This window comes from Diorhabda carinulata, chromosome 5 (assembly GCF_026250575.1).
Source record: "Diorhabda carinulata isolate Delta chromosome 5, icDioCari1.1, whole genome shotgun sequence".
Classification (NCBI taxonomy): domain Eukaryota; kingdom Metazoa; phylum Arthropoda; class Insecta; order Coleoptera; family Chrysomelidae; genus Diorhabda; species Diorhabda carinulata.
Genome location: NC_079464.1, coordinates 8,449,116 through 8,464,939, shown reverse-complemented (window position 1 = coordinate 8,464,939; position 15,824 = coordinate 8,449,116). Strand labels below are relative to the sequence as shown.

Genomic DNA, 15,824 nt, shown 5'->3' with positions numbered 1-15,824 from the left:
AAGCATCCACTCCCGGATAAATTCACAAGTGGGTGCAATGAAGGACATTCCATCCACCCTCTGTCTTTTCGACAGGTCCTCATCCTCATTTGCGTTGCAGCTTCGCGCGTAGACTCCTTCTATGGGAGATTCTGGACGTCTTATCTTTTTGTTAAGAGATTAGCCTGTTGGCGTGTGTGTGTGTGTGTGTTTCTCTGCCTCGGGTAAACCTCTTCCAACCTTCTTCGGCAAGAAAATGTCTAATCCAAATGATTCTTCGCCTTCTTTATAGTTGTCCCCGATGTATAACTGCACTTGCATATGAAATGCGGAGTTACCGTGTCGGGGGGTGTCCTCTTGTGGGTTGTTTCGGTGAAACCTAGAATCTTGTAAAATGTATATTTTTTTGTTTTTTATTTTTATTTTGAAAATTTTTTACTAACCTAACTTAACCTAATGAACTCCTCCGTTTTACTTTACCTGATGAGCAATAAGTGTTGCTATAAGTGTCTGCATGTTCTGCAGCATACTTAGTAGCTCAGACGTTCCTTCTCCTGTCGTTTCTTTAGCAGCTAGTTGCGTAGTTGCGTCCTAATTGTATTATTTGTGGCTGGTTTGTTTTCCAACTTCTTTGGATGTTTCGGGCACTCCCTGTAGTTTGCAGGGTGCTCTCCTCTGCAGTTCCTACAATTTGGTTTTTCTGTCCTGTTTATTGTGCAGTCAGCCGCTCTGTACTCTCAGGCGCATCTCACACAGTGCACGTCCATGTTGCACGTGCTCTGTTCGTGGTGAAATACCTGCAACGTCTCAAAAAAAAATGTTTCTTCTTACTCTGCAAATCAGACCCCCAGCTTTTATTACCTCCTCGTTGTAAGAAAATTTACTACCTTTTAAGTTTTTTTTTCAGTTAAGGAATGAGATTATAGTCGGACGGAGTCAAATCTGGTGAATAAGGGGGGTGTTCCAGTAATTCAAACCCTAAATCACGACTTTTTTTCGTGTCAACATGAGATTTGTGTGTAGGGGCGTTGTCCTGCAAAAACAAAACATCTTTGGATAGCTTTTTTGATAGCTTTGGATAACTTTTTTGACGTCAAACTTCATACTGACACTTCTAATAAGTTATTGTTCGTTGCTATGGTAACGCAATATTTTGTTTATGCATGTAACTGGTCTAGGATAACTAGATATCAATACATCCTCATATTTTGTCAGCTCTAATTAACCAAATGTAATCTTTGTTTGTTGACTCAAATTTTTCTTTAAATTCGTATCCGTATAGTAAATGTACAGTTCATAATAAAATAATTTATCTATTCATCCTATTTTGTTTGTTTTCAGGTATTTTCGGTCTAAAAAACGTGAAGCTGACAATAGAACCTAGTATCGTTCAGCGATTCAATCAGTCTGTTCTTCATTGTTCATACGATTTGGAAAAAGACATTTTATATTCAGTTAAATGGTACAGGGGACGCTTCGAGTTCTACAGATACACTCCCAGTGAATATCCCAGTATCAAGACATTCGCGTTGAAAGGGATAAATGTCGATGTAAGTTGAATCCTAAACAATGATAGCATGAATTGAGACTAGTAAGGTGCTTTTAGAGGAAATTTGGCATTAAAAAATAAGAAAGGACACCAATGAGTAATGTAAGTGTTACTGCACTATTATTTTTCATTTCCACTTCCACATAGGCTTCACATATCAATCAATAACGTAATTTATTTAATTATTATCTACTTATGAATTTTCATGTTTAACACCGGAGTACTCGTATTAGGTCGGACAGATTCCGCGGTCCGGAATTATTCGCATTTTACCGCCGATAGCTTGGCGCGTCTTCATAATTTCTTAATTTACGGCGTGGTTGAATAAATTTAGTGTTCATGAGCGGTTGTGTAAGTCGTTGTCTGTCAAATGTGATGAAGAGTCTCCTAGATTAGACTTTGAAATCAGTTATTTATAGACAAAAGTAGATTATGAGAAGAAAACAGCAAAAATTGTTGCGACTATGGGAGGAACATGTGTAAAAGATGATGTCGTGGAATATAGATTTGATAAAGATACCTGTTAAGTGGATAGCTCTTGTTCCTATGACTATTATCTTGCTATGCCATCAGTAAAAATGACAAGAGCTGCTTCTTATCTCAGCAAAGACAAAAAAAGAAAATGGAAGAAGCATTCCCAGTACAAGAGTTAAAGTAAAAAGTTCCATCGCCTGCTGGAATCTTTTTGTGAATGACGACATAACAAAGAGATCGAGACTACAAACAGATAAAACTGAAATCAAAGCCCCGATTGGTTTGCTTTATTTGTCCGCGATGCTGAGAAGTACACTTCTGTTATTATTTCATCTTTTTGAACAATGAACTCATGACTATCTCAAAAAACTGTCGCCATCACTTTTCTGTCCGATGAAATCGGTCTTCGTATTTTTCGGAGCCGCTTAGTCCTTTGCAAATGCATTTTTGGCCGTTTCTATTCCTCTAATCTTGATCCTATAGTCATCCAGTACCATTTGGTGGAATTTTCCCTATAATAAAAGCTGATTATCATAATTTTGGTTGCCCCCCTCGTCGTCAATAAAGTTAATAATGTCACGTTAGAATTCAGCTGCCCCAAAAATTATTTTCGTACATGATGGTATAGAGTTCAAAATTTCAGTGACGCATGCAGAAATGTATTTTCCATCTTATATTAATAAGAGCTGATATCTTCGAGTTGAGGTTGGAAAATTCTCAGATAACCCTTATACCTTCTGGTGGTTCCGAGAGGGAAACTCTCACAATCTTGATATTACAGCCGAGGAGACGTCTCATGAAGATTCTTTCCTCAACTAAAATAATTTGAAAGCGAAATATATAATATTATCCAATGAAGCGAAGTTGTTGACTAAGAATACGATCCATATAATTCTTATTGTAATGTTTTCTTATTTATTTAAATTGGTTTTCAATAGTGGGGTGAATTTATTCACACAGTATACCTTAATTATTTGTTTTCCAACTTTATTTATACAGAGGTTACTGGGTGTATGTTCGAGAGTGTTGGAACATTTTCCATTTGCCCACGTAAATCTTCGAGCATTTCCAGATAACTTTGGCCCGTCACGTGACGCTTAAAAAAGTATGGACCCATGAGACCTCCCGCATGGATACCTGCCCACACCTACACCCCAGGCACGTTAAATTCTTCTTCAATGAAGACGTGAGGATTCTCGTCGTTCCAGTACACGCAGTAATGTCGATTGACCGTACCGTTCAGCCAGGTTGTTTCATCCGTCCACAAAATGGAATGTTGGAATTGCGGATCAACCTGACTACATCCGAGGTACAAATCACAAAATTCGAACTGGGATCGTGATCATCCGTGAAGTGCATGGAAGGTAAATTCGATAGTACATACGTCGTAAAGAACGATCGGATATTTGCAATTCTCCAGAAAGCTGCGATGCAGATTGGTTCGGCTACTCAACTGTGGCAGGTCGGCAACAGAGCCCGTTTTTAAGAATTTCTGGTATGTCTTCCATACTCTTCAACGATTTGGTATCTGCGAGTTCAGAAATTGTTGTTCAGATTCGGTAAACATAGTAAACTTGGATCGGTTCTTCATTCTGAAAACGCGTCTACTCGACGAGCACGTGTTATCATGACACATACACAACTGTCTGAAGAGCTTCAATTTAATCTTTTTCGAGAGCGTTGCCTGACTTATTTCCACCTCTGTATATTAATAATAGATACACTATACTTTTCACTATTCACCCAATTATCCACTAAGATTTAGCTTTTAACTAATTCATATAATTTCTTCATCCAATTGTTCAGTAATTTTATCGCTGATAAGCAAGTGCCTATTTATATAAAATATAAATGATCTTTCTAGAATTTGCCCTCCACATCCACCAAATTTTTAAATTCGATTAACATAATAGAACAGGACCGGCTTCACGATCTATATTATTAGACAAGCTCGTAACATCATGTTGGGTATTTTTTTTGTAATATACTCTAAAATTTTTGTCAGTTCTCTAGCAGTAATTGTGTCGATTTGTGGTATCATTCACTAAAGAGGAACATCCCTGCAAAAATATATATTGAATGAAAATATTAGTTCTACGAGAAATAATGTCAGAAAAAATAGTAGAAGCCTGATTGGAACATCTCCATTCTCACCCGCACCAAATGTATTTTGTAGGGATGAACTCTCTGACGTTACACAACCCTAAAATAGCTACCCTCAGTTTTCTCTTGATATTATGAAAAAAAATAAATAAATAGTAGCAAACTATTCCTCTGTATAAATGAAAAAATCGTTCACGATTATTATTATTTACACATTAGATTACTTTCTAATCATAGAAAGTAATAGTCAAGAAAACGATTCTATAGGCAATAGAATGGAAATCTTGGGTTGTTGAGAAAGTCCCCATTTTATGAAAACAGACTTGCTTAATAATTCACATTGTTGTTCGGAAATGTGATGGTATTACTGTTTAGTAGATAATGTACCATTTTTAAAAAACTTTGCAATTGAAGGTGGAAATGATTCATTCTATCGAGCGTATCGAGAGTAATTGCTTTGATCTAGTATTTTTCAATAATATCAATATGGATAACGAATTCGTCTGTACTCTATTGAGAAGAATGACATTTGTTTGATGTCCGATAACATCCATAACGGTTTTTATTTTGTAAAAATCACTATCGAACAGGATAATTTATTCGATTGAAATTGATATAACCACATATTTTTTCAAAAATATTATATTTCCATTTCAAATTTGGTTCTTCCAAAGAGAATAGGCTGTGAAATAAATCCGATTATATTTTTTATCATCGTTTCAAAAAAAGCTATCCCATTTCTTTCACGCCTTAATTGTATTGAATGGGAACAGCGATCGACGGCGTGAAACTCACACAATCTGCTATCGTTTAAAGTATTTCTTTGTCTTATGCAGGAAAAGAAGTCGAATTCAACACAAGTTGTATTGAAAGATATCGACTTCAGTATTTCTGGAAACTTCAGCTGCGAAGTTACTACCGATGCTCCATTTTCTACAGGGTTCGACAGGAAGACGATGATAGTGATACGTAAGTATTGAATCCAATAACGTTTTCGTAAGGTATACGAGGGTTTCTAATTAAGATTTGATGTAGACAAATTAAAACTAATATTTATTATTAGATATTGCTTTATCGTTTTTCAAAATATTCTCCATTGAGATCAACAGTTTTGCACGCGTTTGAACTTATTGTCGAAGAATATTTTCCATTCCCAGGTACCTCCAAAACATGTGATTTGAACGCATCTACCACTTTTTCAGGTGTAGAAAACCGTTAACTTCGCAATTTATTTTTAATCTACAATAATAAGAAGAAATTATTGGATACAAATCAAGAAATGTACAGCGGATGACTCGTCATTTCGATGTTTTGACTGTCCAAAAACGTATTTGTTTGAATTGATGTATCATAGCTCGTATTGTCGTGATAGAGAATGATTCGACGTTTGCGATTATTTCCCTTGATTTTTTTGAACACTTCTTGCAAACAAATGCTGATGTACCATTTAGAATCGACCATTCTACGTTCCTTTGATGGAATAGTCGCGACATATCCAGTTATTCTAAGAAAACAGGTGACCATTTCTTTGGATATGCTACATGCGAAGACAACTTTTATTGTATTTGGATCGCCTTGAAAAACTCACACAGTCGATCGTTATTTAGTTTCGAATTCCTATAGATAGATCTATGATTCGTTGCTTGCTACGATATTTGTAGCACCGCGACTGAATTTTTTCAGCATTTTTTTGGACCAATCCCGACGAGCTTTTTTTGAGCGTTTCAAATTATGTGGTATACAACGTAAATAAATATTTTTGACAACCAAATATTCATGCAATATTGAATGTTTGCAAGTGAAAATAATGCATCAGTTCTCACGGGTTATCATATGGTGATTTTGCACAGCCGATTTTCGACGACCATAAAAACCAGCGAAACATGGTGACTCGAGATGGTGTTTCATCACCAAAAGTTGAAAGGATTTGATCGGCACACTGCTGTTTGTTCAATCCACATCGAAAGTCATAGACAATCATCGGGCGAAAATGTTCTCGACCTACTTCCATTTTAGATCAAGATGAATGTATCAACTGTCTGTGAACAGCTGACCTAGAACTCGTATTTCAATACGTTCTGAATACGTTAACCGTTAGAAACTTTAAACTCTATTATAGCAATGTCATATTTGTCATATTCATATCACTGTTGCCAAAACTTAAGTAGTAACCTTCGTATAATGTTTAAGTATTAAATGTCCATAGACATTTAGTATATTACAATTTGGTCAACGATGACTAATGATCAATTGGATTCAAAATTAAACTAATAGAGTTTGAAATTTTAAGCTACGGTGTACTCGTTAGCGCTCTATAGAATAGATTCCTCTATAATTTATAGGGACAGATCACATTTAAAACACTGAACTAACTTAAAGGAATTGATTTTTTCCTTTTCCTAACCTAGTATTATGTTTGTTGTCCAATCAGGTTTCTGAAACATTTGATGCTATCTGCTCATGATACAATCAATCAAATTTGTTAAAAAAGGTATAAGGTAAAGGGTGATGTCAAACAAAAGTTATTCTTTCAATTACTTCAAATCGGAGGAGAACGTATTGAAATAAAGGACTTCTCAAAAACGACATTACTTGATTTCACACAACATTAGTTCTGTTTCATATAACGATCGATTAGCTTCAAAAACCCTGCAGATAACTATATCAGAAGTATCCCATATTAGAGAGAAGTTGAAAAAGTTTTCATCTTTATACGATGCATAATTTTTAAACACCTCAGAATGGTCTACTCAAAGGGTATTGTATGAATGTAGCGATTAAAGATGGAGTATGACGAGTTAAAAAGTTTAATATCATTTAATATCAAAAGTTTCAATGACTTGCTATGTAGAAAATAATATACTAACTATTCACCTCATTCCACTTTTTCATATACACAGATTATTCATAATCCATAATCAAAATGAGGAAAGCCTCTTTATCTACGTCCAAAAGTTAACCCGGCATGTACATCTACACATACTGACTTAGTTGACTCAATATTGAGAAAATTGGACAACAGAGGAAGAGTTGCTTGAGCGATCTTCAGCGTAGAAGATGATCTGGATATCACACAAAACAATCAAAGGATCACCAAATAACAGAGATGTAACTAGTACGACATCAAGGCTCATGCCAGAGATTCTCATCATTTGACTAGAAGGGGGACAGTAACATCTCATCAGTTCAACCAGATGATATCCAAGGATGGAGTAGCATTATAAATGTGGATCCTAATAGTTTTGGCATTCCTAAATGGACTTAACGACCTCGTAATTGGAAAATCTAAAAAACTGTTAAAATCAGCTGATTCCATTTGAAAATGGCAGCCGTGGGAGAAATAAATACATTTTTCGCTATTTTCTGTGTGGTTTGTGAAGTTATCTGTTGGATTTTATGGCTTATTATCTCCAGTTTCTTTTTCAAATAGCCTTTCAAAGAGTTGTTATTTTTTTTTTCGACTTTGCTTAATGTAGACGAGCGGTAAATATACTCTGGAAAACTTGTGGAAGTGGGCAGGGTTGTGTAAAACTTTTTTCCTCTAATGAAAAGGGGTGAAGCTTTGAGGTTGTCTTTGTTATCACTCTGCAACTTTTTAAATACTCACTCATCTTTGATCAACTCGATCGCATTTATGAAAATTAATTTTCAAACAACTCCCGTTATTTAAGCAGCCAATAAATACAAATACTCTTAATTTTGTAAATTGCTTGCATAATGACTGAAAAAAACTAAAGAAAACAGATATCAAAAGTATTTATGGGGTCCTCTTAATACTATAAAATGAAGAAAAACAATACAAAACAAATCTCCCTACCGGAAAAAAACCAAGAAAAGCTTAGATGGGTACATATGAGAAAATCGATTGTTCGCTCCACGATCACTATTTTGACGTAGATCAGTTGTTTTTTTAGATTGTCTGAGAGCTTTTCTGAAACCTACTGCGATTTGGTACACAGAGGTCTCAATTATATGAGTAGCTTATGTAAAAGGATGGGATTTAATATGATTTCTTACAAGTTTTATTGATAAAAATAATCTTAATTTTGAACCCATTAAAATTTATGCAAAATATATTGAGTGGATAGAGGTGGTTGAGTGGTTGATGCAGAAACCTTTCAGCTATTTCTGTCTAAGTATGAACAATCTCTGCAGAATTCGAGGAATGATTTGCATACGTATAACAAGAGGAATAAAACATGGCTATAAAAGTAATTCTTAACTCTGCATATGGCAAAATTTCAGAAAGAATAAGACACATATTGAGATAATAGGTAAAAATGGAAAACCACTTGTGAATCAGCGAATAGGATTTCAAGAACATACCACGAGACAAAACTTTTTCTTGAATAAATTCAGTACAGTAGCAACGTAGAGTGGGTTCAAAGCACTATCAATAAACAGAAAAATTATATCATCATATGCAACATTGGTTCGAGAGGAGAGGAATAATCTGGGATAGGAATATATAGGACCGGAGCGAAACACTGAAAACCTAAGCACGCCAAGTGGGAAATGTGTCGATTTCAATGTCATGAACAAATTAAGAAGGCAGAAAATAATTTATAAGCTAGATAGCCAATCAATTTAAGCGTTATCTATTGTGATCTAATCTAAAACGAAGCTAGACATGTTGCAAAATTGTCAAATAATAGATAAACGAAGAGAATACTAGAGTGGCATCCCAGAGATTGGGCATACAGAAACAGCGGACAACTGCCAATGGGATGGATAGATGATTTGAAAAAATATCTTCCAACTGGATGTAAGATGTCCCAGACCGATAAAAATGGTCTAGATTAAGAGAGACTTGTTTCAATCAATGGACGAGACAGGCTGCTGAATGATGATAATAATCATCAATCAATAATTAGCTCCAAATGGTTCGGAAATGCTTAGATTGAACATAAAAAATTATGCAGAACTGATATAGTTGTCATGTTGTGTAAACCATTCAAGAAACAAAATAATTTCATTGGATCAGCACATATAAATAATATTGGAATGAATTTATGAAAAAGGGGTAGAATTGCTGTGTTTTTAGAGGTTAGACAACTAGCAAAAGATGACAAAGAGAAGTCTGATATAATCATTGGCCAGCGTATATTTACAGCTAGAGATCTACCAAACGTTCTAATAAAATGCAGCCTGAATGGATTGAATATCAAACTGTAGGAAAATGTCGATTAAGCTTCTTTGGCTTAGAAGAGGAAACTATCTATCTAATTACTGAATGTAATGCATTGCGGGATCTCAGGATTGGATAATAGGGATTTTAGTAAAAATATATAGAGTAAAAAAAATTACTTGAACTGTAGCAAACGGATGATTCAAAAATCGTTAGAGGATTGAGAACAAAAGGACCACTAGTTTCAGACCTCAGTGTATCATCAAATGAAGCATAGATTCTTTCCTGTGATACTTTCTCACAAGTTATCTCGAGTTTTCTTTGTTTGTTCTTATTATTACTTTATATGAAAGTTTTGTAACTTTTAGCTAATACAAGAAATTATATCTTTGTGGATATTTTTATTGAGTTCTACATAGTTTATGAGATAATATATAACAAATTTCTGAGAAAGGGCTGTGAATAACTTTTTCATTAATTGCTATCCTCAAAGAGAGCTCAAAGTAAAATAGTTAATCACTGTCAAGACGGCTTTTGGCTAAATTCGGTAATTAGTTGGAAAGGGAAAATATATATCATTTCAAAGCTATTTTTGATCAGAAATCTCGTCGTAGAAATGGGAATTGATGTACGGTCCCTTTCTTCTTTTAATAAACTTTGTAGGTTCGCATTCTTTTTTTAATAAAAGCTTCATTTTTTATGAGTAATTGTAGATTCCGTTCTGGATTTCACAGTTTTGATATTGAAATTGAGATATATAATCTGATTGGCTGAAAGGACAAATTTCAGTTATGGAGAATATGAAATACCGTGATCGCATTTTGGTTCCTTCAAACAAAAAAATTTAGACCAATTAGAGACTAAGTAAATACGAGGGTTGCTATGAGAGACGAATAAAACAAATATTTATTACTTGATATGACTTTATTTATTTCCAAAATATTCTCCATTAAGATCAATATCCAATTGCATGCGTTTGAACCAATTGTCGAAGCATTTTTTCCACTTCGATTGAGGTACCTCCAAAACGTGTGATTTGAACACATTAACCGCTTCTCAGGTGTAGAAAAACGTTGGCCTCGCAATTTATTTTTGATTTTTGAGAATAAGCAAAAATCATTGGAGCGATTGACCCATCAATTCGATGTTTTGATAGTTCAAAAACATTTATGTTTGAATCGATGAGTGAGGGCTCGCATTGTCATGGTTGAAAATGATTTGTATTGTGCGATTGGTTTCCCTGATTTTTTTAACACTTCTAGCAAACAAATGCTGATGTACAATTTAAAATTTCCAGTTGTTTGTTCTTCAGTTTCGCCTGTCACAATCTAATAGACGTTTTTTCAAGCACCGCGAATGAATTTGTCTAGCATTTCTGCATACCAATCGAGACGAGCTTTTTTCAACGATTTTCAAATGATGCGATATCAAAGGTGAACAAATGGAATATTGAATGTATGCGAATTAAACTAATGTCCAAATATTCATCAATATCACAATATATCACATGACGATATTGCAATATCAGTTTACGCACATCATCGATGTTTTCCGGCACAACAGTCGATTCTAGACGACCTTTTACGAAATTCAACCTGTACCAAAGTGCGACCACAATTGAATTCGGAAAACTAGCGAAATACGTTGGTTCGAGACGGTGCTTCATCACCATATGACAAAGCGAGTTGATCTCACGTAGCCGAACCTACCAGAAAAGGTGTAATGGACACCATCAAAGCTATAAAGACCCAAAAGTCCACAACCGAAGATCTAATATCTGTAGAACTTCTTAAGTACGGAAGCGAACAACTTAAGGCAAGGATCCATGAGCTGATCAGGAAATTGCGGCAAGAGGAGTTTGTGCCAGAAAAATGGAGCACAGCGTTCATCTGCCCTATCTACAAAAACGGTTCATTACTAAAATGCACCAACTACATAGATATTTTCCTTCTAAACATTACTAGTAAGTAAGGGCCAGTATAGTGGTCTACACAAAGCGAGTGATAGGAGAGTACCAATGTGGTTTCAGGAGAGGTACAGAGAGGGTCAGTCCCGTCCTAAGGTCAATTGTCATGTGCTTCTGAAGCCTACGGCTACAGACGAACTGAGACTCAACTCTTGGGAGGGAAAAGTACTTCGACGCATCTATGGCCCAATCCAAAACCAAGGAGAACAGCGCATCCATACTAACACTGAGATTGACGCCCTGTATGGAGAGTCCAAGCTGGTAGCAGAGAGCAAGAGTGCGAGTCTAAGATGGCTTGGATCGTCGAACGGATGCCGGAGAGCCGAGGGGTCAAACTTGCGTACCGGAAAAAGCGTCCGAAACTAACGAAGAAAAATACAACATCGAAAAGAATGAAGGACAGAGAAACCATACCGCCAGTTGGTGAGGTAAGGTAATGTCAAATTTGACATATTCACATCATGAACATAAAGGAGATTAACGATACGGAAATTATCATAAAAATATAGATAAGGACATACATCTTCATATACTTCCACATACCAGATATTGGTTAACAAATTTGAAATGACCTTTTTCTGCCGTTAAGAGCTGAGAAGCTAAAATGAAAAAAGGCACTCATTTTTATAATTTCAAGTGAACTAAATATGGTTACACATGTTTCTATTTCACTTCCTGTTGCGAAAGAGATTTTTTTTTGGTAATAGGTAGCACTGGATCAGTATTCTTTTTCCTATTATAAAAATGACAATAGTCCAGTTCCTTTTGGTGAGCATCATCTATAAGATTTCTGTAGCTGTGACAGTTTATCGTGAAGGTATTTTAGAGTGGAAGAATCATAAAAATATTTCTCCATTTCTACGTCCCCAGACACGTTTTAGTCACTATTATAGTATTTGTGCAGTAGCGGTTTGAAACGAACGTGTTTTTTCTCGTGCCGAAAACCATGTGTGACGAAATACAGGAGCGACGTATTATTCTCAAATTTCTCGTTAAATTGAAAAAAATTCCGTCTGAGTGCTATAAATTGTTGTAAGCGGTTTCGTGATGGCCGAGAGAGCACTGAAGATGACCAGCGCCCAGGTCGCCTGTAACTGTTTCAACTCCGGAAACAGTGGTCAAAATCAACCAAATCATACGTGCATCCGGATGATTACCTAGCCTGTAAACGCCGATAAAGAAACGGTTTACTCGAGAAATTACAGATGGCAAAAGTCTGTGCGAAGAAATTTGGCTCTTGACCAGAAGCTCTTGCGTCAACGGGTCTGCTCAGATTTTCTTGAAAGGTTAGAAAGGTTGTCGCAATGTCAGCAGTAATTGTAGTGCGTACTTGTTTAATGTTTATCTGTCGCTCATAATCTAGCTGTTAAATAATACATTATTGGTGACTCTTGTATTTTTATTAAAAATCATAGGAAGAATTGATATTTTACAAAAATACGGTATATACTTACACCAAAAACCCCTACTAATTCTGAAGAATCGATTCTAAAATTGGTTTACTTTGAAGGCGATATGATATTTTTTTGGGACATATTGTCAAGAAGGATGGAGAAGAGAAGAAAATGATGAAGTACCAACAGAAGAAGAGATCATAGAAGCGTTAAAATAGCTGAAAAATGAAAAAGCAACAAGATGAGTGCAGAATTATTGAATTGTAGAAGAGATAAGTTGTATGAATGCTGAAGAAGATACGAAGAAAAAAACGCTGCCAATAGATTGGAGGGAGCTTTTGATGGTTACAATAACATAACAATGATATCCGAAAGATTGCGAAAACTTGATGATTACTGCATACAACTAACAATACTTATACATAACATACTAAGTGTAACATGTAGAGTAGGAATAGGAATTTTATTCTTAAATTTCCAGAGAGCCTTTGACGCATTTGGAAGAATGAATGAAACTTTGAAATACAAATTGATGAGATCAAAATGACCGTGGAAAACTGTGTGCTACAGAAGAAAAGGCAATAGAAATAAAGGGGGCTGATTAAGAACGTACGCATACGATATAGCTTTGGTATCAGAGAATAAAAATTCAATCGAAAAATTGGAAAATAAATCATAAAATTCGAATACTGGGTCTAAACATAGAGACATAGTATATTAAGTGTAGTGTAGCTAGAAAGAAGAGAAGGCAGAGTGAAAATTTGAAGATGTGTGAGTTCTATGTAATGAAAAAATTCCACTACCTAGGTGTAGTAATAGTGAACATTGGAGATAGACCAGAAATAGTGGGAGAGGAGATACAAGCAACAAACAGAGCACTTGGTGCAAATAAAAATCCAAATAAAAACAAGGTTTGGAATATATAAAACAGTAATGGGGCCCAACATGACTCATGCTGCACAAATATCGAGTATGACAGAAGTTGAAAATAAGTAAGAACGGTGAAAACATTTATAGTACCGAAAAACGGAAATGACGAAGAACAGTGAAGAAATAGGAGTGGTAGAAGCAGAGCAGGTGTAAAAAATATTGAGAAGTGGGATGCCTGCGGTATACGTAAAGAACTAAAAACAATGATAAGAATAGGGCTTTGCAAAGGTCTGAAGAGTGGCCAAGCTCTACACATGTCGTGCCATTCTATATAAAATTGTTCGTGAATAATTTTGTGATTAATTATGGAAATCGTTGATATGATTTGAACAAAATATAGAACCCACTGAATGTTTGGTCAATTATTTTTATTATGTCGATAAAAATCAAATTTGTTGAAATGCTTCATGCACTATATTTTCTGATCGGTATGATGATTGTTTTACTACTCTATTATAGTTTGTCGATATAACCCTGAAAAGTTTAATAGCTGAAGTTTTATGACAATTTTTCGATTTATTTTCTGGTTTCACGCAAATCTACGGCTGTTATTCGTCGGTAATAATAAGAAACGAATTTCCACGAACTTCATTTAGTTTTATTTTTCCAGCTAGACAAGTGTTCGGAAACAAGTTATTCCATTTTCAGTAGTTTGAAAGAATAATATCCGTTTCATGACTCCCGAAATTCTTATTCTAGAAGTGAGTGGAAAAGTAGGAAAACAATATTTCTATTTCTTCTAATTCAGGAGAAGTACATTCAAATATTTGTGATTCATTATGAATCATTTTCAGCCTACTCATCTTGTTAAATAATAAGGATGATCTTATTGTATATGCAGCAGACAATAATATGATTAAAAATAAATTATTTATGTACTGGATGGACAAATAAGAACGGCCATATCTCAGAAACGGATTATAATACAGCTTCAGGGAGAAATAATTGTAATAAAAGTGGCCCCAAGAAACACTTTAAAATTATTTTCAGAATTTCATGTCCACTACTAGAGGGGGTATTTGGAAATATTAAATTAGAAAATCCAACTTTGTATTTAATAATCAAATTATTCAACAAATTTTGCGCATATTCTACTTCTCAAGTTTTAGTCTATCCCTTTAAATAAGAGATGGGGGAGAGTGGGCACCCTGTTATGAAAAAATTTCTCTAAATCCAGTTCTGCTTATAGTCCAGGCGCTGGATGGAGTCGAGTTTGTATATTGTGAGGACCGGCAACTATGCTCAAATTCTTCTACCTGAGACCCTAAATAATAGAAAATCACATGTTGCTGGCAGCTGTGCTTGTCCGTTTCCCTTTTCCCCTTCCCCTTCTCCCTACTCGGCACGTTGCTGAGTCATAGTGCTTGGAGTAGTCAGTGGAAAAGAATTTGTAGTCCATAATGGTTTATTTTTGCGTATTTGAGTAATAATATTCAAGTTTTTTCGCAGTCGACTGTTTTATTAGTAATATTTATTTACATAAAAGCAGGGATAATGTCACTACAAGTGATAAATATGAAGAAGCGAAAGATAAATGAAGTATCGTGTTTGTTTTGTAGTAAAACGGGTGATTTAGTGAAGAATCCAAAACCACAAACGTTTATTAGTATTAAAAGAGCAGCGGATCGCAGAAAAGATGATATTAGTAAGAAAATAGAAAGTGATACAGACTTTACTGCACACAATTGTAACTGGCATCGAGCTGGTATTGCAACTTATATTAGTGAAGAGAAAATAAGGCGTCAAGAATTAACATTACTAAAGCAGGAGAATGCCTCTACTTCCACCTCCTCTACAGAAGCAAATGTTTCAATTAGCCAACGTATTCTTCGGTCATCAAGAAGTGAATTAAAACTTGATACGAAACAGAAATGTTTAATCCGTGGTAAACAAACAAGAAATAAGAACAAAACTCTTTTTTTATGTTATGAAATTTTAGCAGTGGAACAAATGATAAATACTGCCTGAAAAAAGCAAACTGATGTTTTACAAAAATTAGCACTTGCGAACAACCAGCTGATTTATTTGCAATGGAAGTGAGATATCATAAACATTGTTATCGTGATTATCTGCGACTACCAAGCAATTTTGACAATCCAGCAGGCAGACCTTCAATTAAAATAGACATACTAATAGAGGAATTTGAGAAGCCGATTGTTGCACTCAAACCTCAATTAACATCTCACTCTTTTGAAGTGTCATTCTTGCTGAAGCGCCTAGCTGAACTCACTGAAATAGAAGATGCAATTGTATAAAATCGCGTTATGAAATCACTGCTCATCAATATGTATGGTGGAAATG

General features: G+C 35.2%; 1 protein-coding gene across 1 annotated transcript in view; it reads left to right on the top strand.

Annotated features, from left to right (window-relative positions):
• Positions 1 to 15,824, top strand: part of LOC130893840 (uncharacterized) — a 115,298-nt gene that overhangs the window by 61,307 nt on the left and 38,167 nt on the right. The window contains exons 2-3 of the mRNA XM_057800258.1: positions 1,321 to 1,529; positions 4,942 to 5,074. Of these exons, the coding sequence (XP_057656241.1) occupies positions 1,321 to 1,529; positions 4,942 to 5,074 (342 nt within the window). The remainder of the gene's footprint in view (positions 1 to 1,320; positions 1,530 to 4,941; positions 5,075 to 15,824) is intronic.